Genomic DNA, 22,781 nt, shown 5'->3' with positions numbered 1-22,781 from the left:
GGAGGACGGGTTAGGCTGTGGCCTGCAATGTCAGTATCCCATATGGGTGCTAGTGTAAGTCCCAGCAGCTCCACTTCCGATCCAACTCCCTGCTAATGGTCTGGGAAAGCAGTGGAAGATGGTCCAAGTGCCTGGGCCCTGCACCTACGTGGGAGACCAGATGAAGCTCTTGGCTTCAGCCTGGTCCAACCCGGGCTGTTACAGCCATTTGGGGAGTGAACCAGCAGATGAAAGATATCTCCCCCTCTCTCTATAACTCTGCTTTGAAATAAAATTAAATCTTTAAAAACACACACACATATACAAACTTCTATTATACACCGCTCATTTCCAAAGCCCATCTGAAGCAGAGACTTACTCAGCAAATTTTACATTTGGGGAAGAATTACGTTTTTTCTTTGCCCAACCCCTCGGTCTGACTTAAGAACTTCGAGCTCCCCAAATATACTCGACAGCAGGCTCAATGGCAGGATCTGTCCACGAACATGAGTGACAGAAGCAGCTGAAAGGCCTGGGGAAGGGGAAGAACTTGAGTAGAGAAAGAAACTTCGTAGGAGGTGGATTAGTGGCCGGCAGTCCCACCGCACTGGGTATTTTCACACTCCGGTCACCTCCAGTAATCCTCAACGCCAACTACGGAAGATGCATCGGTACATTCCCCCTTCATCTTTGGGAAAATGTGCGGAGGGTCAAAGGTTACAGACATCCGTCCCAGATCCCCATGAGTCAGTGTCGAAGCCAACTGTGGAAACTCAGACTTCCAGCTGTCAGTCCGGGCAAGAAAATGAAGAGTCCGGACAGAGACACACACAAGCAGCCCCCAAACCCCTCCAGAAGGCCTGCCCACGGGGTCCCGGAGTCTCGCTGCCCAGCCAGGGCCTCCCGGCGCAGGGGCCTTCATCCCCGCGCCCCCAACCTCCCCGCCTGCCGGCACCTACGTGTTTGGAAGTGAGGGCAGTGATGCTGCGGACCAGGCCGCCCAGCCGCGAGGAGAAGGGCGCCTTGGCAGCCGCGGGCCCGCCACCCGCCTGGTTCTGCAGAAAGAGACCCGGCAGCGCCGTCAGCGTCTTCTCCACAATGTCGCTCATCGCCGCCGCCGCCGCCAGCGTTCGCGTCGCCGCCCGACTTCATGCCCGAGGGCCTCCGCAGGCGCCGCCGCCCCGGCCTCCGTAGTTACTTCCTGCTTTTTGAAGGAGAAATCTTTATTCGCTCCCAGCGCGAACAGACACAGTGTCGTTCTCCAGAGTGGCCGCGAGAGGCGCTAGAAGCCGCTGACTCGTAAGAACGCGCCGCGGCGCACTTCCGGTGGAGGCGTGGAGGCGTCCCCGCTGCCGGTTTCCATAGCAACCCGGGGACAGGTCACCCAGCAACTGTGAGTTCTGAGGAAGCCGCTCGGGTTCGTCCCTCTGCTTCGTACCCTCAAGGTCTCCCTTTCCCGTGCCGCCTGGAACGCGTCGATAAGCGCGCCTTCCCGGCCTCGACTTCTCAGGGACTCCCCGCACTCAGCCGGCCTGGCTGCGGGCCCCGGGCGACCCGCCCGCCCACCTCCCGCTGCTGCACCGGAGCTGCGGCTTCCCCCGGGGCCCCGTTACCGGGCTGGCCCTCTCGTGGTGCCCAGTTCAGCGGCCGCGGTCAGTGCTCCCACCCGTGATCGCTTCCAGCCCGCGGCTCCTCTGGGAGAAGTGGACAGTGCCACTCATTCCGACCCCTGTCCAGCTGGTGCAGGTTCAAGTTCGCTTCCCTGGAGCTGCGTCGCCGGCCAGGCAAGCACGGAACGAGCTGCGTGTGCCACCCACTGCGTGTCTCACAACACTCGGTTCTTTTCCACTTGGCCATGTGGAGAGAGGCTACCTCTTCCCTCCTACCTAGATCAGAAAGTAGTACTGAGCTGCTCACAACGTGGTCTGGTGACCTCGGAGGCTCCCTGAAACTCACGGGATCCAGCAAGTTAAAATGCTGTCGTAATATGACTTGCATCGTATTTGCTGTTTCCACTCTCATCTTCTCAGTAGTGTGCAGCGTTTTCAAGAGGCTAGATGACCTGAGATTACGCTGCTAGCCGGTGAAATATGTGCTTGAGGAGTCTCGTACTTTATAGAATCTTTTATAGAATCTTTTTAAATTAAAATTAAGACCGATGGTGCGCTATCAAGTCACTTGACGGCCTGCTTGCAGATAAAATAATGAAAGCCCTCCCTAACAGAGCTTCCCCTACACGTGTAAGAGGGGAGAGAAACAGTGCATAGAAGAAAGAATGAAAGAGTTGGGTTTTGCTGAGCTCCTCTCTCCACTTTCTTCAAACTCTCACAAGCTTCCTGGCTGTTTGTTCTCAGGTCTTCACTGTTTTCTCCACCTGTGACCTTGGGGCCTTTCAATAATCAGTTCAAGGATCAACAATCAACTTTTTTTTATTTTTCATTGGCATGTAAAAATTGTATTTATGAAGTGCCATGTTTTGATATAATGTATAATGTTCAAATCAGAGTAAACAGCTATGTCTTCAAACATCTATCATTTCTTTATGGTGAAAACACTTCAAAATCCTTTCTTGTGGCCTTTTAAAAATATATATGTATACAGTACATCATCATTATCTGTAGTCTCCCTACTGTGCAATAGAACACCAGACTTCTTTCTCCCACCTATGACTTAGTACCTGTTAACCAGTCTTTCCCTGTCCCTCCCTCCAGCCTGCTCTCCTCAGCTTCTAGGAATCAACATTATACCCCAACTTCTATATCTGCTTTTAGTAGATTCCACATAGGAGTGGGATCATGTAGTGCTTGTCATTTGGTGCCTGGATTATTTCATTTAACATAATAACCAACAGTTCCATTCATGAGTAGCATGCCATTGTGTATTTCTGCCACATTTTCTTTATCCATCCGTTGATGGACATTTAGGTTGTTTCAATTTCTTGGCTATTGTGAACAATACTGCAGTAAACGTGGGAGTGCTGATGTTTCCTCAACAGACTTATTTAGTTTCCTTTGGATAGATACCCTGTAGTGGGATTGCTGGATCATATGGTAGTTCTACTTTTAATTTCTGCAGGAACCTCAGTATTGTTTTCCAGTGGCTGAACTAACATTTCCACTAAGAGTATGCAGGGGTTCCCTTTTCTGCACATCCTCGCCAGCACTTGGTGTCACTTGTCTTTCTTTGATGATAGCCAAGCCAAGTGGAATGAGGTGATGTCTCACTGTGGTTTTCATTTGCATTGCCAGATCATTAGTGATGATGAGCATTTTTCCAGGTACCCATTGATCATTTTAACATCTTCCTTTGAAAAATGGCTGTTTAAACCCATTGCCCACATTAAAAGTGGATTATTTGACGATTTCTGCCATTGAGTTGTTTGACTTTCTTATATATTTTGGTTACTGACCCACTGTCAGATGTATCACTTGCAAATATTTTCTCCCGTTCTATAGACTAACTCTTTACTCTCATGATTGTTTCCTTGACTGTGGAGAAAAATTTGATTTTGGTAGAATCCCATTTGTCTGTTTTTTGGGTTTGTTTCTAGTGCTTTTGGGGTCTGATCCAAAAACACTCTTGCCATTCTAATGTCCTGAAGCATTTACTGTATCTTTTTTTTCTAGCAGTTTCATGCCTTATACTAAAGTCTTTTATCCATTTTGAGTGGATTTTTTTTACAAGGTGAGTGCTAAGGGCCTAGTTTCATTCTTCTCCATGTGAATATCCTGTTTTCCCAGCCCCATTTATTGAAAGACTGTCCTTTCTCCATTGCCAAAGAACATTGTCAAAGATCAGTTGGCTATTGGCTTACCTCTGAGTTCTCTATTCTGCTCTACTAGTCAGTGTCTATTTTTTTCCAATACCATACTGTTTAAATTGCTATAGCTTTGTACTATATTTTAAAGTCAGATACTCATTTTGCTCAAAATTCTTTAGCAGGGCTGGCATTGTGGCACAGCAGGTTAAGCTGCTGCCTCCAACACCAGTATCCCTTATCAATGCCAGCTCTAGAAGCTGTCCCACTTCCAATCCAACCCCTTGCTGCATGGCAGGCCTCTCTCCCTCCTCTCTTTCTCTCTCTCTACCTTTCAAATAAATAAATCTTAAAAAAAAATACTTAAAAAAAAAAGATTGCTTTAGCTACTCAGGATCTTTCTTGGTACCATACAGATTTTAGTAGTATTTTTTTCTAATTCTGTGAAAAAAAATCATTATTTTGTCACAAGTATTGCATTGAATCTGCATATTATTTTGGATAATGTGGAAATTTTAGTGATGTTATTTTTTCCAATCCATGAACATGGGGTTGTTACCAGAGATGGGTAGGATAGATGCTGTTGTCTTTATGCAAGAAATAATTCAGGCATGAGACAGAGGGTAGTGGCTCCTGGATGGTTTGCCAAATAGGTTGCCAGGGATGAGTGGAGTAGAGATGCTTGTCTGCACAGCAAAGAATTCAGGAGTGGGGCCAGCGCTGTGGTATAGTGAGTAAAAGCCGCCACTTGCAGGTGCCGGCGTCCCACGTGGGCGCTGGTTCGAGTCCCGGCTACTCCTCCCCCAATCAAGCTCTCTATGGCCTGTAAAAGCAGTAGAAGATGCCTTCTACCCACATGGGAGACCCAGAAGAAGCTTTTGGCTCCTGACTTTGGATCGGCCCAGCTCCAGCCACTGCAGCCATTTGGGGAGTGAACCAGCAGGATGGAAGACCATTCTCTCTGTCTCATCCTCTCTCTCTGTCTCTCCCTCTCTCTGTCTGTAACTCTTCCTCTCAAATAATAAATAAATAAATCTTTAAGAGAGAGAGAGAAAGAAAGACAGAAAGACAGAAAGACAGAAAGAAAGAAAGAAAGAAATCCAGGCGTGAGACAGAGAGTGGTAATAAGCAAAGCAGCAAGATTTCCTGGGGGAGAGCCTGTGTCCGAATGATTGGCACATCTTCAGACAGAATCTGAGTGCCCAGCCATTCAGACTGGAGTAAGCAAGATCACATAACTAAACGGCCAGGCAGGCACATCAGCAAAGGACGAGAGCTAAGCGCTGAGGGCTGAAATACACCTGATAGACCACCAGAGAACTCAGGAAAGAGCTGAGGGCACCACCTGTGTTCAGACTGGGGCTTATAAGGAAGAGCTCAGCTCCTCCTGCCATTCTTCCTTCCCGGCACTCTCTTTTCCTGGACTACAGGTTTGCTGGTTGTGAAGCAGCTAAAATCCCTCCCAAGATTTTATTTCCTGGTGTCATCAGACTGGGTAGCCCACTTCACACTGGGCAGAGAGGTGTCTTTCCGGGGAAGGCTGGGACCCTTTCTAAAGTTGCTGGGGTATGGGCAGGACTTGGTCGTGCAGAATACTGGGCTCTTCTACGGAATGCTTCTGGGGCTGCGAGAGGCTGCTACACTCTTTCCACGGATGCCTTGTTTTTCTTAGGCCCCTCTCACACACACAGGCTAATTTCTAACTTCCTACCTGATGGATGTTGTTCCATTTCTTCGTCAATGTTTTGTAGTTTTTATTGTAGAGATCTTTTTACCTTTATGATTAAATTTAATCTTGAAAAATTTTATGGTTGTTGGAAATGAGGTTGTTTTCTTTACTTCTTTTTTTTTTTTTTTTCTTTTTTGACAGGCAGAGTGGACAGTGAGAGAGAGACAGAGAGAAAAGTCTTCCTTCCGTTGGTTCACCCTCCAATGGCCGCCACAGCCGGCGCGCTGCGGCCAGCGCACCACACTGATCTGAAGCCAGGAGCCAGGTGCTTCTCCTGGTCTCCATGCGGGTGCAGGGCCCAAGCACTTGGGCCATCCTCCACTGTACTCCCAGGTCATAGCAGAGAGCTGGCCTGGAAGAGGGGCAGCCAGGGCAGAATCTAGCGCCCCGACCAGGACTAGAACCCAGTGTGCCGGCGCCGCAGGCAGAGGACTAGCCTATTGAGCCGAAGCACTGGCCTCTTTACTTCTTTTTCAGAAAATTTACAATTAATGTATAACAATGCAACTGATTTTTATATGTTGACTTTCTATCCTGCAACTTTGCTGAATTCAAATATTAGTTTTGACAGTTTTTGGTGGAATCCTTGGGGTTTTATGTATTAGATTACATCATTACAGTGATAATTCGACTTGTTTCTTTCCAACCCCGTATTTCTTTCTCTTGCCTAATTACTTTGGCTAGGTGTTTTCTAAAATTTTGTCAGCTTTAGTGCATAAGTATTTGCATTTTAAGAGATTCACTCAGTTTGTCCTCTGTACTTCTAGTGTGTTCTTACAAACAATCTTCAGTTAAAATTGCTGTAATCTCTGTAACCTCATTATTACCCAGTAAATGTTCTTTGTTTGTTTTAAATCCCAGAGTTGTCCACATAATTATGCAGGAACACAAGAAAAAAAGTCCACTTTGTTGACTTGTTTTTCAAGAATTTTTTTTCAATTTACTAAGACTTTTTAAAATATTTAAGTTTTATTGAAAACTGTTGTCAGGGGACCTGCATTGTGGTGTGGGTTAAGCTTCCTCCTGTGATGCTGGCATCCCATGTGAGCACAGGTTGGAGTCCTGGCTGCTCCACTTCCCATCCAGCTTCCTGCTAATGTGCCTGAGAAAGCAGAAGACGGCCCAAGTCCTTGGGTCCCTGCCACCCTCATGGGAGACCGAGATGGAATTCTAGGCTCCTGGCTTTGGCCTGGCCCAGCCCCAGCTATTGCAACCATTTGGGCAGTGAAGCAACAGACACAAGCTCTCTGCCTCTGTCTTGGTAACTGGGCCTCTTAAATAAGCAAAACAAATCTTTTATAAAAATAATCTAGTGTTTTATGTTAAAATTTTATTCATTCTTAATTTTAGAATCTTTCCTTGGCTTAAAGGGGGGAGAATAAAAGATTTGCTTTCTAGTGGCAGGTGTTATGGCAGAGCAGGTTCAACTGCCACTTGGGCCCCATTTTGTATTGGAGAGCCAAAGTCCAGGCTACTTCACACTTCGCATCCAGCTGCCTGCTAATGTGTGCCCTTGGAGGCAGCAGACTATGACCCACCTAACTGGGCCTGCCACCCAAGTTGGAGACATGGATGGAGTTCCTGGCTCCAGGCTTCAGCCTGGCCCAGCCCCAGTCGTTGCAGGCATTTGAGAAGTGAACCTGTGGATGAATGATTGATCTCTCTGTCTCTGTCACTCTGCCTCTCAAATAAATAAATCTAAAAACAAAAAAAATTTTTTTTTCCTTCTAACTTCCCACATCCCACAGTTTAAAATGCTAAGAAAGATGGTAACATCAGTATCAGATAATTTGCTGACTCAGGAAAAAGGAGAAATCTATGTGAAACTGTAAACAAGAAAGGAAGTGTGACAAAAGCTTCTTTCTTTCCCTTGGCTTTAGAGATGTTAATCGCTTACCTTATTGTGTCTTATTCAACAGAACATTTTCAAATACCATTATGGTGCCAGTTAAATTGAGACATCATTCGTTACAGAAATCTGAGGTGGGAAGACTCCCTTTGTTCAAATAGGCACCAGAGACAGTGGAGGATCGAAGCAGTTTATTATGCCAATGGGCGCAGCTGAAATCATTTCCTGAGAACTGAGCGACAATCCCAAGTTTCTTACAATATTTATAGGTTCATCAGCATCATACATTAGCTATTAAAGCATTGGTGGGTTTAAATTGCAGCCTACATGACTTAGGACCACACTTCTAATGGTCGGTGGGCCTGCTATGTTTGTAGGATACCAGGGACAGATTAATTAGGACAGATTTATGACTGGAGTTTACAGGTGCAGAACTTAGGACTTCTTCCCTCCGTGGACAAGATAACGGTGGGCAGTTGCTTCACTAGTTAATTGTGAGCAGCCACTTTTCAAGGTCTGTTTTGGGAGGAGGGGTCTGCTTTTCTTTCTTTGTCTCTGGTTGTGGCCATATTTCCTCTACACATTTTGAGACCAAAATTTAAAGGAAAGAGAATTTAATATCTTAAACATAAACCTGATCATTTCTTTAAAGCCAAAGCGTTTTGTTAACACTTTTCAGAAAAGTGTTAGAAATGAAAAACCCACTGAAGCATCTTATTACAAGTTAGTTAAAGTACCATATTGGTTTACCTGGAGAAGAACATGCAATAGCTGAAAAGCTAATAATTCCTTGTACATTCCTGGACAAGTGCCTGCTATATGAAAAATTAGTAAAAGAAATCATGGCAGTGTTAATTTCCAAAAATGCAGTAGCTCACTAACCAAAACAATATGGTATTGGTATAAAGATAGGCATATTGGTATATATTAATAAAATAGAATTGAAAACTAGAAAAAAAACTCTTAAAATTAATTATGGCTAATTAATTTTTTTAAAAAAAGAAAGAGAAACATCCAAACATGGATTCATACCGCAAGTGCCCATGACAACCATGTCTAGGCCAGGGACAGAGACAGAAACTGGGAATGTAGTCCCGCCCCTGTGTGGGAAGAAGAAACCCAACTGAGACATCACTGCTGTCTCCCAGGGTCTGCGTTGGCACCAAGTTAGAGCCAGAAACTGAGTCCAGGGACTCTGATGCAGGAGACAGGTGTTGTAACTACTAGACTAAACATCTCTCCTGGCCAATTGACTTTTGATGAAGTAGCCAAGAGAATTCCGTGGAGAAAAGAGAGTCTTCTCAGCTATTAGTGTTGAAACAGTTGTAGTATCCATGTGCAAAGAAAGTGAACTCAGATTCTTTACACGGCACACAAATGTTCAGAGCAGGATTATTCATAATAGCCAAGAGCTACATACAACCCGGATGTCCATTAATTGAAGAATGGATAAATGAAATGTAGTATATCCATACAATGGATTCAGCCATAAAAAGAAATGAAGTAGTGATAAATGCTACAACATGGGCTAACCTTGAACACATGTCAAGTGAAAGAAAACACACACAAAAGATCATATATTGTATGACTCCATTTGAGTTTTTTTTTTTAAGATTTATTTGTTTATTTGAAAGGCAGAGTTAGAGAGAGAGAGAAAGATTTTCCAGTTGCTGGTTCACTCCCCAAATGGCTACAACCGCTGGGGCTGGGCAGTGGTGAAGCCAGGAGCCAAGAACTTCATCCAGGTCTCCCACATGGCTGCAGGGACCTAAGCACTTGGACCATCTGCACTTTTCCCAGACACATTAGCAGGGAGCTGGGTTGGCAGTGGAGCAGCTGGGACTCTAACCAGGGCCCATAAGGGATACCGGTGTCACAGGCAGCAGCTTAATCTGCACCACCACGCCATCCGTGTAGGATTTTGTTTGTAGAAACATGACCAGAAAAGGCAAATCTGAGTGCATGGTTGCCTTACTTGTTTGAGACTGAAGGTCACAGTAAGGACTGAGTGCAGATACTCAAGAGGAAACTTTCTAGTGTCTGAGAAGTGTTCTGAAGCTGAATTGTGATGGTAGCTGCACAGCGCTATGAATTTACTGAAAATTATCCACCTTACACTTAACCACGAATGAAGTTTTATGCTATGGGAAATATGTTTTAATGAAACTGTGAAAAATGCTTTATGACATGCAGAAATACTTGTGCATTATTGATGGACAGTTTGCCACAGACCTTTCTGGGACTTAGTGATCAGAGACATGTGCAGAAATAGAAGGGTCTGAAAGGGCATGGCCAGAAAAAAAGCCTTAGGAATGGCAAGAAGGTAATCGGAACACTCTCCAGGCAAAGAAAGAAGCAAGGCCCAGGAAAGGAGACATTCTGGAGGGATTTCTGGGGTCTGCCACGGTAGGGATTCAGGTGACTTTAAAGAGCGCAGTTCCACTCTCATCCCCAAAGCGGCGCCAGAGAGCAAGCCCAGGCTGTGGTTGCAGACTTTCCCAGTCCCTGACAGAGGACACTGTCTTGGGTTCATTCAAAACCTGACCCAGGTTCTTTAGAAGCCAAGGCTCTCCATTTCCTTTTATTTTCTTTCTCAAGAGGGGAGGTAAACTAGCCTGTAGGTGGCTTCCTTTTAAGTCTGCAAATGCAGTAGGAAGAACCAAGTGAGGCCCTGTAGCTCTCTCCAGGGGAGAGGCAGACACGGCCAAAAGAAACTGCCCCAAAGAGGAGCTTTGTCAGAATGACACATGCTATTTTCTTCCTGTCCCTCTGTGACTCAGATTCGCATTTCACATAGACCTTTGCCTGTGTTTCCTTTCCTCTGCCTTGACTGCTAGCCAGCAGACTGTATCCACAGTATTTTCCCACTCCTGCTCCCCGGGCTGAATCAGCCTGGTAAAAACATTAGCCGGAAAAGAACTGTTTACTGGGTAAATTCCTCTATAACAAATCCCTTTGCAATGACTATCTGTATTTAGCCAAAAGTCCTCCATGGTCCAGCTTATGACTAACCTAGTTCAAGCAATAGTCCATAAAGCAGAATTCTAACCCATACCATGAACACAGTCCCAGTAGAGCTACTTGAGAAACAATCTGACCAGTAATCCTTTGTTTTCCCCAAGAAGCCTGAGAACTAAGGAGAGGCAAAAACAGAGTCCTCTCCATACATGGAGTGTGTTTTCCCACATGCACTCATTTTACAAATCTCGTTCTCAGGAAATCTTTATAAGTACTTTTCCCAGAAGTCCAGGATAAGAAAAGGAGATGGACTCCAGATTTGGGTAAGAAGGAAACGGTGGGAACTGAATACTCAAGCAGGCTGTGCTCCAGAGGATTTTAAGAAGTAATCAAGGCATCAGAAATTAATCCAGTTACGAGAAATAAAAGTTCCAAAGAAATGATAGTGCTGTGAGGCCAGAGGCTGTCTTAATCAGTTTTGTCTCATTGTTCTACATATAAGACACCTATAAAGCCTTAGTCTGAGCAGTAAATACATCACTTGTGGTAACTTTGAAATAAATATCATTTATTGAAAACTTGAGCCTTAACGGGTTAATGTACTGATAAGAATAAAAATCTTTAAAGCATTAGTACTGAAACAAGCATTTATTCTAGCACTGGGTTCAATTCCCAGCTTTCTGCTAACGCGGGCCCTGGGAAGCAACAGTGGTGGCTGTAGTAATTGGGTTCCTGCCACCCATGTAAGACAATTATATTGTATTCCCAGCTCTCTGCTTCAGCCTGGCCCAGCCCCAGCAGTTACAGACATTTGGGAAGTGACTCAGCAAATCATAGCACACACAGAGACACACAAAAGCTACAGTACCTAGATCATATGACAGGATTAATTGCATCAATAGATTTTTTTATGCTGCTGAGAAGTATTGGGGGATACCATTTTCACCCATTCCAAGGTCCAAAACTAGAAAGTTCCACTTCAGCCAAATTGTGAAAAGACAATTTACCTCCCTGCCATTTCCCTTCTCCATTCTTGCCAAGGAAGGAGTGACTCACCTGACTGGGCCGCTAAGGAAAGAAGTAGCCCTGTAGCCCTGCTTCCCCCCATTGACATCCTTCTCCACGGACCAACTTGTACACTAAGCAGTTGCACCCCATCCACCCACCCACCCCAAGGATACACATGTACCTGTGCCCACACAGGCACCCACTCCTGCCTCCTCAGAAGTCTGGAGGCGGGGATGTGGAAGTCTCTGATTGTGAGCTCATAGCTGTGGCTTCTGTACTGTCGTCTCAACCTCATTAAAGCTGACACTTTTGTTTCCATCTGTCTGATTCTTGTATATATTTCTCAAAAGGTACCTAAATTCAGAGGGATGAGATCTGTGATTTATTGGTCTCTTAGAAGCCCCCAATCAAGACTTTAAATACACCTGCCACTGAAAAGTCTAAAAACAAGGGGCCAGCATTGTGGTGCAGCAGGTAAGGCAACCACCTGTGTCATTGGCTTCCCATATGGGTGCTGGTTCATGTCTGTCTATGGTATACCAGCCTGGGAGATCCAATTAAACATATTTTTTTGAATTTATTTATTTATTATTTGAAAGTCAGAATTACAGAAAGAGGGGAAGAGACAGAAAAAGAGAGCCCTTCCATTCATCCACTGGTTCACTCCCCAAATGACCACAATGGCCAGGGCTGGGCAGGACAAAGCCAGACGCCAGGAACTTCATCCAAGTCTCCTTCTTGGATACAGGGACCCAAGCATTTGGACCATTCTTCACTGCTTTCCCAGGCACGTTAGCAGGGAGCTGGATCAGAAGCGGAACAGCCAGAACTAGAACTGGCGCCCACGTGGGATGCTAGCACTGCAGATGGTGGCTTACCCTCTGCGCCATAGCCCAATAAATCTTTTAAAAAAAAGTTTAAAAAACAGTGACCGATGCAAAGAAACAATTCTAGCAAGAGGCTAAATTCACTGTAAGCCCTTGAGCAAGGGTTGAACTTTTCATTCAAGGAAGAGAATGCGTATGGGGCACTGAGAGGGAGATAGTTCACCACAAGCCAGGTCTGGGGGACCAGGATCACTTCCAGATTCCCTGATGTCTGAAGTGTGAAGTGGCAGAGAGAGACCCACATTGGAACCCATGAAAACTTGTGTTAATGGCCCAGCTCTTATCAGATGCACAGCCTCTACCATTTTGAACCTGTTTCCTTACTTGTGTATGAGCATGTATCATTCCCACCTACCTTATACAGTGAGAATGACAAGGATACTGTATGATGTAAGTGAATGTTTGTGCACACTAGAAACCATGATAGAAATACAAGGTAACGTGGGGAAAAAAAAATGAGAAGAAAGTACTTGCAGAGATTTTTGGGTGAACGTGCTGAGTATTTTCCACTTGGTTCCCCAAATCCACTCTCCTCTTTGATCTGTGTCAGAGAGACTGGACTGTCTAAATTGTGTCTTGGGGCTCTCTTACCTCTTGATTGCTGGTTGACTTTAATCAATGAGAAGCAACAGAAGGAATTGGATAAGCGGAAATTGGGCTGATTGGATTAGGTTCCGCTGATCTCTTCCCTGCTGAGTCTCCCTGTGTTGGCTGCACGTCTGCACATCTTCTCCACAGTTTTCTCCGACATCATTGTCATCATCAGGGAATTTGTGGAAAATACAAGCACTCCAGTCCTACCCTAGACCAGCTGAAGCAGAAATTCCGAGGTAGGGCCCGGCAGTCTGTGTTTTAATAAGTCATTTAGTTGATGCAGATGCTTCCTGAAATTTGAGAACCACTTCAGCAAGAATCCCTTTCTTTGGCTCACAGTAACTAACCCTGGGGTACCGCCCAATCCAGTGTTGCTCCCCCAAACTCCATCTACTTGTGTATGGTCCTTTTATTATCTGCTCCACAAATTACTCATTCTGAATGTGCCATCACTTCTGCAGGACTCTGCTGTGTACACTGGGGACTGCTCTCCATCCCAAAAGGAGGACAAGTCACTGCTTTGTCTTCTACCTATGAAAAGAACAGGCCCCACTGAAAGAAGTCTGTCTATGGGATACCAACCTAGGAGATCCAGTTAGACACCATCATGGGCTGCAAACTCCCCAACTCCTTTAGGCAAAAGCTCAGAGTGGGTGTTCCAGGAAATGTCTCCATTTGGTAAACTGAGAAATGATGTCACATCCCTGTGAGGCCTGTGACTAAAAGCTGAGGTTTTTGTGTGGGTTTGGACTGTAATGTTGGTTTCTACCAAGGGCTTTCATGTGAAGAAGGAAACAGCTAAAATAAGCTGTTATACAAGGAAGCTGCTGATAATTTTCTCCTCTGGCTAAGGCCTAAGCTATAGCGAGTTAAATTGCTACCCCTTTATTTTTCAGCCGGTATAAAAGTTGTCGAGCATTCGAGCAGCTTGAAGAAGAAGTAAGTTCAAAGGGTCAGTCTGACCTGAGTGTGTAATGCCCGAGTCAAAGAAGACCATTCCAGGTGTTTGTTTCCTCGCCCCCTTGTCCTAGGAACTCTCCTTTTTCTCCTTGTTCCTTGCATACGTCCAAGGCAGATGTGCAACAGAAGATGAGAAGGGAGCCTGGAGTGGAAGGAGAGGCTCTGCTCCAGGAAGTCAGTTCCTTTGGAAATGGAGAGTTACGAAGTTTGGAGCCAGGATATGAAGGAAGCTTTGGGGAAGCTTAGGCCAAAGCACTAATTCAGGTTTTTCTCACCTTTGTGAATTAAGTGCATCGTGTTTCCCTAAAATGAAGAAACTGAATTTTCAAAGTAACATGCTGTGTTTAGAACTATTACTTATTAATGTAACCAGTAAGAGATGGGTGCTAAAAAAAAAAATGGTGATGTGGGCTAACCTTGTCTTCAAATTTTTCCTTAATCCGCTCTTTTAAAAAAATTATATTTGAAAGGTAGAGACACACAACAGAGAGAGAGACAGAGAGGGAGAGAGAGATCTTTCATCCACTGATTCACTCCCCCAAAATGGCTGCATTGGTGGGCATTGGGCTAGGCCAAAGCCTGGATCTCAGAGCTGCATCTGGGTCTGCCACATGGGTAGTAGGGCCCGAGCACTTGGGTCATCTTCCACTGCTTTTCCAGGCACATCAGCAGGGAACAGAGCAGCTGGGATGCAAACCGGCACTAATGTAGGATACCAACCTCACAGATGACAGTTTAACCAGATGTGCCATAACACCACCCCTCCCTTACTCCTCTGTTTAAAAACTCTCCTCTCCTCCCCACCACACATACCTGTTAGCCTCAAGCTTCTCCATTGCCCATGACTTGATTTTTCCGCCTGGATTTCTCCAAAGCACACTCAGAACTGAAAGGATCAGGATCCTGCCCGTCGCTGCTGTATCACTAGCATGCAGCCCTGATGGGCACTGGCTGCTGCTGGGAACATCCTTGCTTGAGGCGGCCCACTGGAGTGGAGCTATCTCAGGAACGGAAGGCCTTGCCACTTACCCGCTGTGTGACCCTGGCAAGTTAGACAGATGCAGAACAGCGGACATTACTGTTGTTGAAAGAGACAAATGCTTCAATACATTTAACACCTCACTGATGGGTGATTCATCTTCTACTGAAAATAATCTCTGCTACTTCCTGAGCCAAGCCTGGGCTGGGCATGTGTATGCATTATCACTAATCCTGAAAGTAAACCAGTGAGAAAGTGCAAGCCCCATTTTACAAGTGTAGGAGCTGAGACTCCCTATTTGACAGAATTCATCCAAATTACTGGCAGAGGCAGGATGCCCCTCCCCCCAGTTACATTTGCCCCAAAGTCAGTGCTTGGTTCATATGCTGCGTAAGCGATCCCATTCTCACTCAACAGTTGAAACATCCTTTATAAGGAACTGAACTCCTTCTTCCTCTCACTACCACCCGCCACCATTTCCAAGATCTGCTTTGGCATAGTGCGCAGTCTGCTTCCTCTTCCACATGCCACTGCTTCAGACGTAGTTGAAGACTCTAGCTACTTTGGCCATCCTGAAAGTTTTCAACCTTTCCATCTACAAAGGCTTCAAGTTCCTTGACTATTCTGGTGATTCCCCTTCAGGTTGTCTGTGTCTCACGAAAAGAAAAAGAAACTTGAAGCTTACTATACGTACAGAAAACTGCAAAAATTATCACAGCAAAATTAATTTTTACAAAGTGAGTGCTCTTTGATTAAGAAACGGACATTAGCAGAACCCTAGAAACCCATGCTACCTTTCCATCTCTGCCTCTCTCTCTCTCTTTTTTTTTTAAGGATTTATTTATTTTATTTGAAAGGCAGAGTTATAGAATGGTAGAAGCAGAGAGAGGTCTTCTATCCGCTGGTTCACTCCCCAGATGGCCACAACATCTGGAGCTGCACCAATCTGAAGCCAGGAGCCAGGAGCTTCTGGGTTTCCCACACGGAGGTAGGGATCCGAGGACTTGGGCCATCTTCCACTGCTTTTCCAGGCCATAGCAGGGAACTGGATCAGAAGAGGAGCAGCCGGGACTCGAACCAGTGCCCATATGGGATGCCAGCACCACAGGCAGCGGCTTTACCTGCTATGCCACAGCGCCAGCCCTGCCTCTCTTTTAGCATGTGGATTATGTAAATAGAAGCCCACAGAATGCACCCTTTTCTGTCTAGCTTCTTTTGCTCAACGTTACAAGAAGTATATTGTGTGTGGCTGTTCCCATTGCTTTCTGTGTACTTCTTTTTAAAACTTGTGGTAAAATACACATAGCAAACTTTACTGTCTTAGCCATTTTTAAATGTGCCATCCAGAGGTGTTATGCATAATCATATTGTGTTACCATCTCCACCGTCCGTCTCCAGGATTCTTTCATCTTCTCAAACTGAAAGTCAGTGCTTTGGGTGGTAACTTCTCATTTGTCTTTCCCCCAGCACCCGCAAGCCACGTTCTACTTGCTGTCTCTATGAACTCGACTGTTGCAGATGCCTCATGCTAGTGGAACCATGTGCTATTTGCCCTTTAGTGTACCGGCTTATTTCACTTAGCAGAATGTCCTCAAGATTCACACGTTATTGTACACGTCAGACTGCTCTTCCTTTACAGAGCTGAATAGATACACTGGTGTATGGATTTGCCACATTTTGTTTACTGTGTGTCCTTTTTAGGGTTCGTTGCCTTAAATATGACTCAGTACCCCCAGGTCTGGTCTCAGCAAGCTATTTGCACAGCCCACCACTGTTCTCTCATACTTTTTTTTTTTTTTTGACAGGCATAGTTAGACAGTGAGAGAGAGAGAGACAGAGAGAAAGTTCTTCCTTCCGTTGGTTCACCCCCCAAATGGCCGCTGCGGCCGGTGCGCTGCGCAGATCCGAAGCCAGGAGCCAGGTGCTTCCTCCTGGTCTCCCATGCAGGTGCAGGGCCCAAGCACTTGGGCCATCCTCTACTGCACTCCCAGGCCACAGCAGAGAGCTGGACTGGAAGAGGAGCAACTGGGACAGAATCCAGCGCCCCAACCAGGACTAGAATCCAGGGTTCCGGTGCCGCAGGCAGAGGATTAGCCAAGTGAGCCGTGGCGCCGGCCCTCATACTCTTTCTTAATTGATTCTGACCCTGCCTCCCCTCTAGACAGAGTGGTCCTGGTGTGTTATCCATCTTTGCTTCCTCAGCACGTGGCTCTGAGAAGAAACCCAATGAGCAATACTTGTTAATAAATGAATGAGAAATCAACTCTTGAAGCACCTCCTTGTTACCTCTCTAGGCTTCAGTTTCTTCCTTCTTGAAATAAAGAATTTGACAAACTAAAAAAAATGATAATTTTTAAAAAACACATGTATGTGTTCTGGTTTATATATGTTCACTTTAATCTTTTGGAAACCATGAGAATTTAAGACTGTGTAAGAAATTAAAGCTCTTTGCACAAGGAGACAGAGACAGAAGACACATTTGCAAGGTGAGTCGCTAGGGTGATCTCTGTTAGAGGGAGTTTTGCCAAGCTAATTTATGTCATTCCTGATCTGAATTGACCTAGGTTGTGAATTGACACAAGATGGTGAATCAAGGCTTCCCCTAGCGTGTAGGGCAGCTGCAATTCTCAATACAGCCACTAGATGGCAACATAACTGCATCCCTAGCAGCTGGAAGAAGAAAGCAACGGGGTCCCAGAACCAGGATTGTCCCTAAGTGACACTAATCCAAATTGGGCTTTTTCTAGTAGCTTTCCAGATGCCAAATAGTAAGGAGCTCCTAAGTATTCCAAAACACACTGTGACTGGCCTTGGACTTAAAAATACACTGCTGCTCATTCTGTAGTATTTTGTCTTCCATCCTGTGACTTCTTGATATCCTGTCCTCTCTTGCTTCTCGGTCACCCATCAGGCTCCATGCCAAAATTTTGATGGGCCCGTGAATGATACACACAGACTTAAAATGTCTCAAGGGACAGTTAAGTGTACAGGCATATCAGTGGCTTTCCAGCTGGAATTTTTTTAAAAAAGATTTATTTATGTATCTGAAAGGCAGAGTTACAGAGAAGCAGAGGGAAGTCTTCCATCTGCTGATTCACTCCCCAAGCCAGGAGCCAGGAACTTCTTCTGGGTCTCCCAGACAGGTACAGGGGCCCAAGGACTTGAGCCATCTTCTGCTGCCCTCCCAGGCCATAGCAGAGAGCTGGATTGGAAGTGGAGCAGCTGGGACTCGAACCAGTGCCCATATGGGATGCCGGCATTGCAGGTGGAGGCTTTATCCACTACGCCATAGCGCCAGCCCCTCCAGCTGGAATTTTTAAAGGAAACAGCTTAATGCCTTATGGAAGTGAACACTCACATATTTTTCAAGAACACTTGGAAATTTCTGTATCAGATCGGTTCAAAATCTGTACAAATATGTATTCTGTCCTTGATAATTCGCTGCTCTTACACTGTAGCAGTATATATTGCCTCCAGAGAGTTTTTCCTAAATATTTATGAGCATATTATTAATGAAAACAAAAATTAACATTTAAAAAATATTTAAATTTTATTATAAAAAGACAATTGATTATGACACCTAATTATTAACCTCACTCTACATCTTCTCTTTCTTTGAATATTTATAGATTTTAGTAGAGTTATGTTCATTTATTTCTCATTTTATATTTAAAAAGAACGGAGTATTAATTTACTTAGGCTTCCTTCTGAATCTTTAAGTGATATTGGCACTTCTGCGACAAAGATATTCTCACCAATTGCTACTAACTTTCTCTTACGCTTTGGAATTGTACATTTGATGATTGAACCTAGATTATATCTTTTTTGATTGATTTGTTACTTTTGGAACATGTTACTTTATTTTATTTTCAATGTTTGTGGTTATTTCAGACCCTACTAACTTCAGACCTGATTGGCACACTTTACTGTTCTTCATTCTATTATCTTCATGTCTTCATTTCTTAAAAAAGATTTTTATTTATTTATTTGAGAAATAGAGCTGCAGACAGAGAGAAGGAGGGACAGAGAGAAAGGTCTTCTATCCTCTGGTGCACACCCCAAATGGCCACAACAGCTAGAACTGGGCCAATCGAAAGCCAGGAGCCAGGAGCTTCCTCTGGGTCTCCTACACGAATGCAGGGGCCAATGCACTGGGGCCATCTTTTACTGCTTTCCCAGGCCATAGCAGAGAGCTAGATTGGAAGAGGAGCAGCTGGGACTAGAACCAGCACCCTTGTCGGATGCTGGGGATTGCAGGTGGAAGCTTAGCCCACTACACCATAGCACTGCTCTCCCCCACTTTGTTTTTTTAAGATTTTATCTGTTTGAAAGGCAAAGTGACAGAGGAAGAGAGGGAGAAAGAGAGAGAACTTCCTTCCGTTCATTCATTCCTCACATGTCCTCAACGGCCAGGGTTGAGCCAGGCTGAAGCCAGGGGCCTGGAATTCCATCTGGGTCTCCCGCATGGGTGGCGCAGGCCCAGGTACCTGGGACCTCTTTCTTGCTTCCCCAGACACATTGGCAGGAAGCTGCATTGGAAGCAGAGCAGCCAGGACTTGTACCAGCACTCTGCTTTGGGACTCTGGCCTCACAGGTGGCGGCTTAACCCATTGTGCCGCAACGCCAGCCCCTTCTTGTCTTTGTTTCCGGTATCGTTATGGTAGTTCTGTGATATCCCATTGTGTTCATTGTTTAGCATTGATAATACCCTGAGAGGATAAAATCAGAGAATATGTAAGTAAGTAAATAAATAGCTGTTTAGGGAACTACAGAGAACAATTTCAACTCTTCCTTGGTATTATATACTGATAAGGTGAATAATGAATGCAGAAGCACTTTGAAAAATTTGAAAGCATGCCATGCAAATATAAATGAATGTTTGACTTCAGGTCGAAACCAAAAACTGCAGAAATAATGGGTTAGGAATTACCAAACACCTGGGGTTAAATATCTGAGGAAAGAACATGGGAGACCCATACTAGCATCATTCCTTAAACTAGTTGAGTGCTATTTACATTGCACACTTACAGCTGTTCTGGCTAATACTGTGATTCTTAACACATCCTGGTGGGTGAGCAATGAGAGAATGCGTTTATAGTAACCCAGATTGCAAGGATCAAGGAACATAAATTAAAACAAAGTTTAGGCCGGCGCCGTGGCTCAATAGGCTAATCGTCCGCCTTGCAGCACCGGCACACTGGGTTCTAGTCCCGGTTGGGGCGCCGGATTCTGTCCCGGTTGCCCCTCTTCCAGGCCAGCTCTCTGCTGTGGCCAGGGAGTGCAGTGAAGGATGGCCCAAGTGCTTGGGCCCTGCACCTGCATGGGAGACCAGGAGAAGCACCTGGCTCCTGCCTTCGGATCAGCGCAGTGCGCTGGCCACAGCGGCCATTGGAGGGTGAACCAACGGCAAAGGAAGACCTTTCTCTCTGTCTCTCTCTCTCACTATCCACTCTGCCTATCAAAAAAAAAAAAAAAAAAAAAAAGTTTAGGGCCAGCACTGTGGCACAGAGGGTTAAGCCGACATCTGCAGTGCCAGCATCCCATCTGAGTCCTGGCTGCTCCACATACATCCAGCTCCCTGCTAGTGAGCCTGGGAAAGCAGTGGAGAATGGCTCCACGTGGGAGACCAGGATGGAACTCCTGGCCCCTGGCTCCCTCAGCCGTTCCTAGCCCTGGCTGTTGTGGCCATTTGAGGGGTGAACTAACAGATAGAAGATCTCTCTCGCTGTCTTTCCCTCTCTTTCTGCTGCTCTGCTTTTCAAATAAATAAATAATAAATCTTTAAAAGAAAAAAAAGTGGCTGGTTTGACAAGACGGAGCCAGTGTGATGTGGCTTTTCTATTAGCTTAGCTATAAAGTTGGCTATTAACTTAGTACTTAATTGGATCCTCCTGCAGTGGAACCATAACAGCATTCAGTCCTGCAGGCTAGGGAACATATTGTACCTGTTGCATAGTGTTTAAGGTACTTTAAAAGTCTGGTTGTAATTAAATAATGACTAAACATAACTTTACTGTGTCAGACTTTCAGAGGCGGCAGGCTGCTGTCTCCCTACCCAGAATGGTGTCTGAACAGCCGAGTCTGAATTCCTCACTCTATCGTATTCAAACTGTGACTTTAGACATATAATTTAGCCTTTATGAGCTGCAGTCTCTGCATCTGTGTTATAAGGGTAACAGGATCTGTCCTTATTTCACAGAATTAGAAGAATTAAGTCAGATCATACATAGGAAAGAATTTTGAAGAAATAAACACTGCGTAGACGTTAGTTACAATTCCAAACATAACTATTTCATAGAAGAGGAAACTAAGGTTCAGGGAAGCTGACTGATTGGGCTAAGGGGCCATCTGGAACACAGATCACCAAGGCCTCTTCTGAGTTTATCAATCAGTACAGTTTTTTTTTTTTTTAACATTTTATGTAAACTAAAGTTCTCCATCCAAGACATTTACATGTAATTTATTACCCAGACATAAAAAGCCATTAAAATTTAACTTTAAGTTTGTTAGAAGCTAGGTTTAATTACCATGGATATGTAGGTGCATTAGTGAACTTTCAACTATGGCCAGCTAGTCCCTGAAGGAAAAAGTTTCTTGTTTTTATTTTGCATGTCAGTGCTTGGCTAAAACTTCCGTTTTTATAAGAGTCACATGAGATAATCTAAACCCTAAATCTAAGTACTGGGAAGAATCTACAAAACCAATTCAAACCTTGTATGGAAGCCAAAATCTCCACTGTACTCTACAGGTTTTTTTTTTTTTAATCAGTGTTTTTTTCGTTTTTTTTTTTTGTTTTTTTTTTTTGTTTGTTTTGTTTTTTTTTTTGACAGGCAGAGTGGACAGTGAGAGAGAGACAGAGAGAAAGGTCTTCCTTTGCCGTTGGTTCACCCTCCAATGGCCGCTGCGGCCGGCACGCTGCGGCCGGCGCACCGCGCTGATCCGATGGCAGGAGCCAGGAGCCAGGTGCTTTTCCTGGTCTCCCATGGGGTGCAGGGCCCAAGCACCTGGGCCATCCTCCACTGCACTCCCTGGCTACAGCAGAGGGCTGGCCTGGAAGAGGGGCAACCGGGACAGAATCCGGCGCCCCGACCGGGACTAGAACCCGGTGTGCCGGCGCCGCTAGGCAGAGGATTAGCCTAGTGAGCCGCAGCGCCGGCCTTTAATCAGTGTTTTTGAAAAAGATACCTGCACTCCCATGTTCATTTTTTAAAATGACTTATTTATTTATTTATTTGAAAGGCAGCATTACAGAGAGGCAGAGGCAGAAAGAGAGAAAGGGAGAGAGAGGTTTTCCATTCACTGGTTCACTTCCCAAATGGCTGCAACAGCCGGAGCTGGGCCAATTCAAAGCCAGGAACCTGGAACTTCTTCCAGGTCTCCCACATGGGTGCAGGGGCCCAAGGACTTGGACCATCTTCCACTGCTTTCCCAGGCCATAGCAGAGAGCTGGATCTGAAGTGGAGCAGCCAGGACTTGAACTGGCGCCCATATGGGATGTCAGCGCTGCAGACTGGAGCTTTAACTCACTGTGCCACAGCGCTGGCCCCATCCAACATGTATTTTAAACTTGTAATTTTACATAAAAAGGACCAGCTGTGGCCTCAAAGAAATCTTATTTTAACATTATTTATCTTAATGGGTTTATTTCTAAAAAGTGTGAAAAACGGCATTTTTCTAAAAACACTTTTATTTTAAATAAATCTTTAAAAAAAGATTTGTTTTATTTATTTGAAAGGCAAAGTGACAGAGAGAAAGAGAGAGAGAGAGAGGGAGAGAGAGGGAGAGAGAGAGATCTTCCACCCACTGGTTCACTCCCCAGGTGCCGCAACCACTGGAGCTGAGCCAATCCAAAGCCAGGAGCCAGGAGCTTTTTCCGGGTCTCCCACGAAGGTGCAGGGCCCCAAGCCCTTGGGCCATCTTCCACTGCTTTTCCCAGATGATTAACAGGGAGATGGATTGGAGACTGAGCAGCTGGAACATGAACCGGCACCCATATAGGAAGACAGTGGTGCAGGAAGCGGCTTTACATTTACGTTGCTATGCCACAACGCCAGCCCCTGAATCTCAGTTTTGTAATCTTT

The 22,781-nt window shown here is 45.2% G+C and overlaps 1 protein-coding gene and 1 pseudogene across 4 annotated transcripts in view; one reads left to right on the top strand and one right to left on the bottom strand.

Annotated features, from left to right (window-relative positions):
* The window catches only part of AP4E1 (adaptor related protein complex 4 subunit epsilon 1), an 83,905-nt gene extending 82,684 nt beyond the window's left edge, over window positions 1-1,221 (bottom strand). For 2 of the 4 annotated variants that reach the window (XM_070054200.2, XM_070054202.2), the window contains exon 1: window positions 939-1,221. In XM_070054200.2, coding sequence (XP_069910301.2) covers window positions 939-1,088 — 150 coding nt within the window. In that variant the 5' untranslated portion in view covers window positions 1,089-1,221. The remainder of the gene's footprint in view (window positions 1-938) is intronic. The other 2 variants (XM_089310341.1, XM_089310340.1) reach the window with 2 other exon arrangements.
* LOC138844802 (uncharacterized) overlaps window positions 1,130-22,781 on the top strand; it is a 35,787-nt pseudogene continuing 14,135 nt past the window's right edge.

This window comes from Oryctolagus cuniculus, chromosome 12, assembly GCF_051225735.1.
Source record: "Oryctolagus cuniculus isolate XC-2025 breed Fujian yellow rabbit chromosome 12, ASM5122573v1, whole genome shotgun sequence".
In the NCBI taxonomy this organism is placed as follows: domain Eukaryota; kingdom Metazoa; phylum Chordata; class Mammalia; order Lagomorpha; family Leporidae; genus Oryctolagus; species Oryctolagus cuniculus.
Note: the sequence above shows the minus strand (reverse complement) of the source record. Positions and strands in the feature narration are given on the sequence as shown.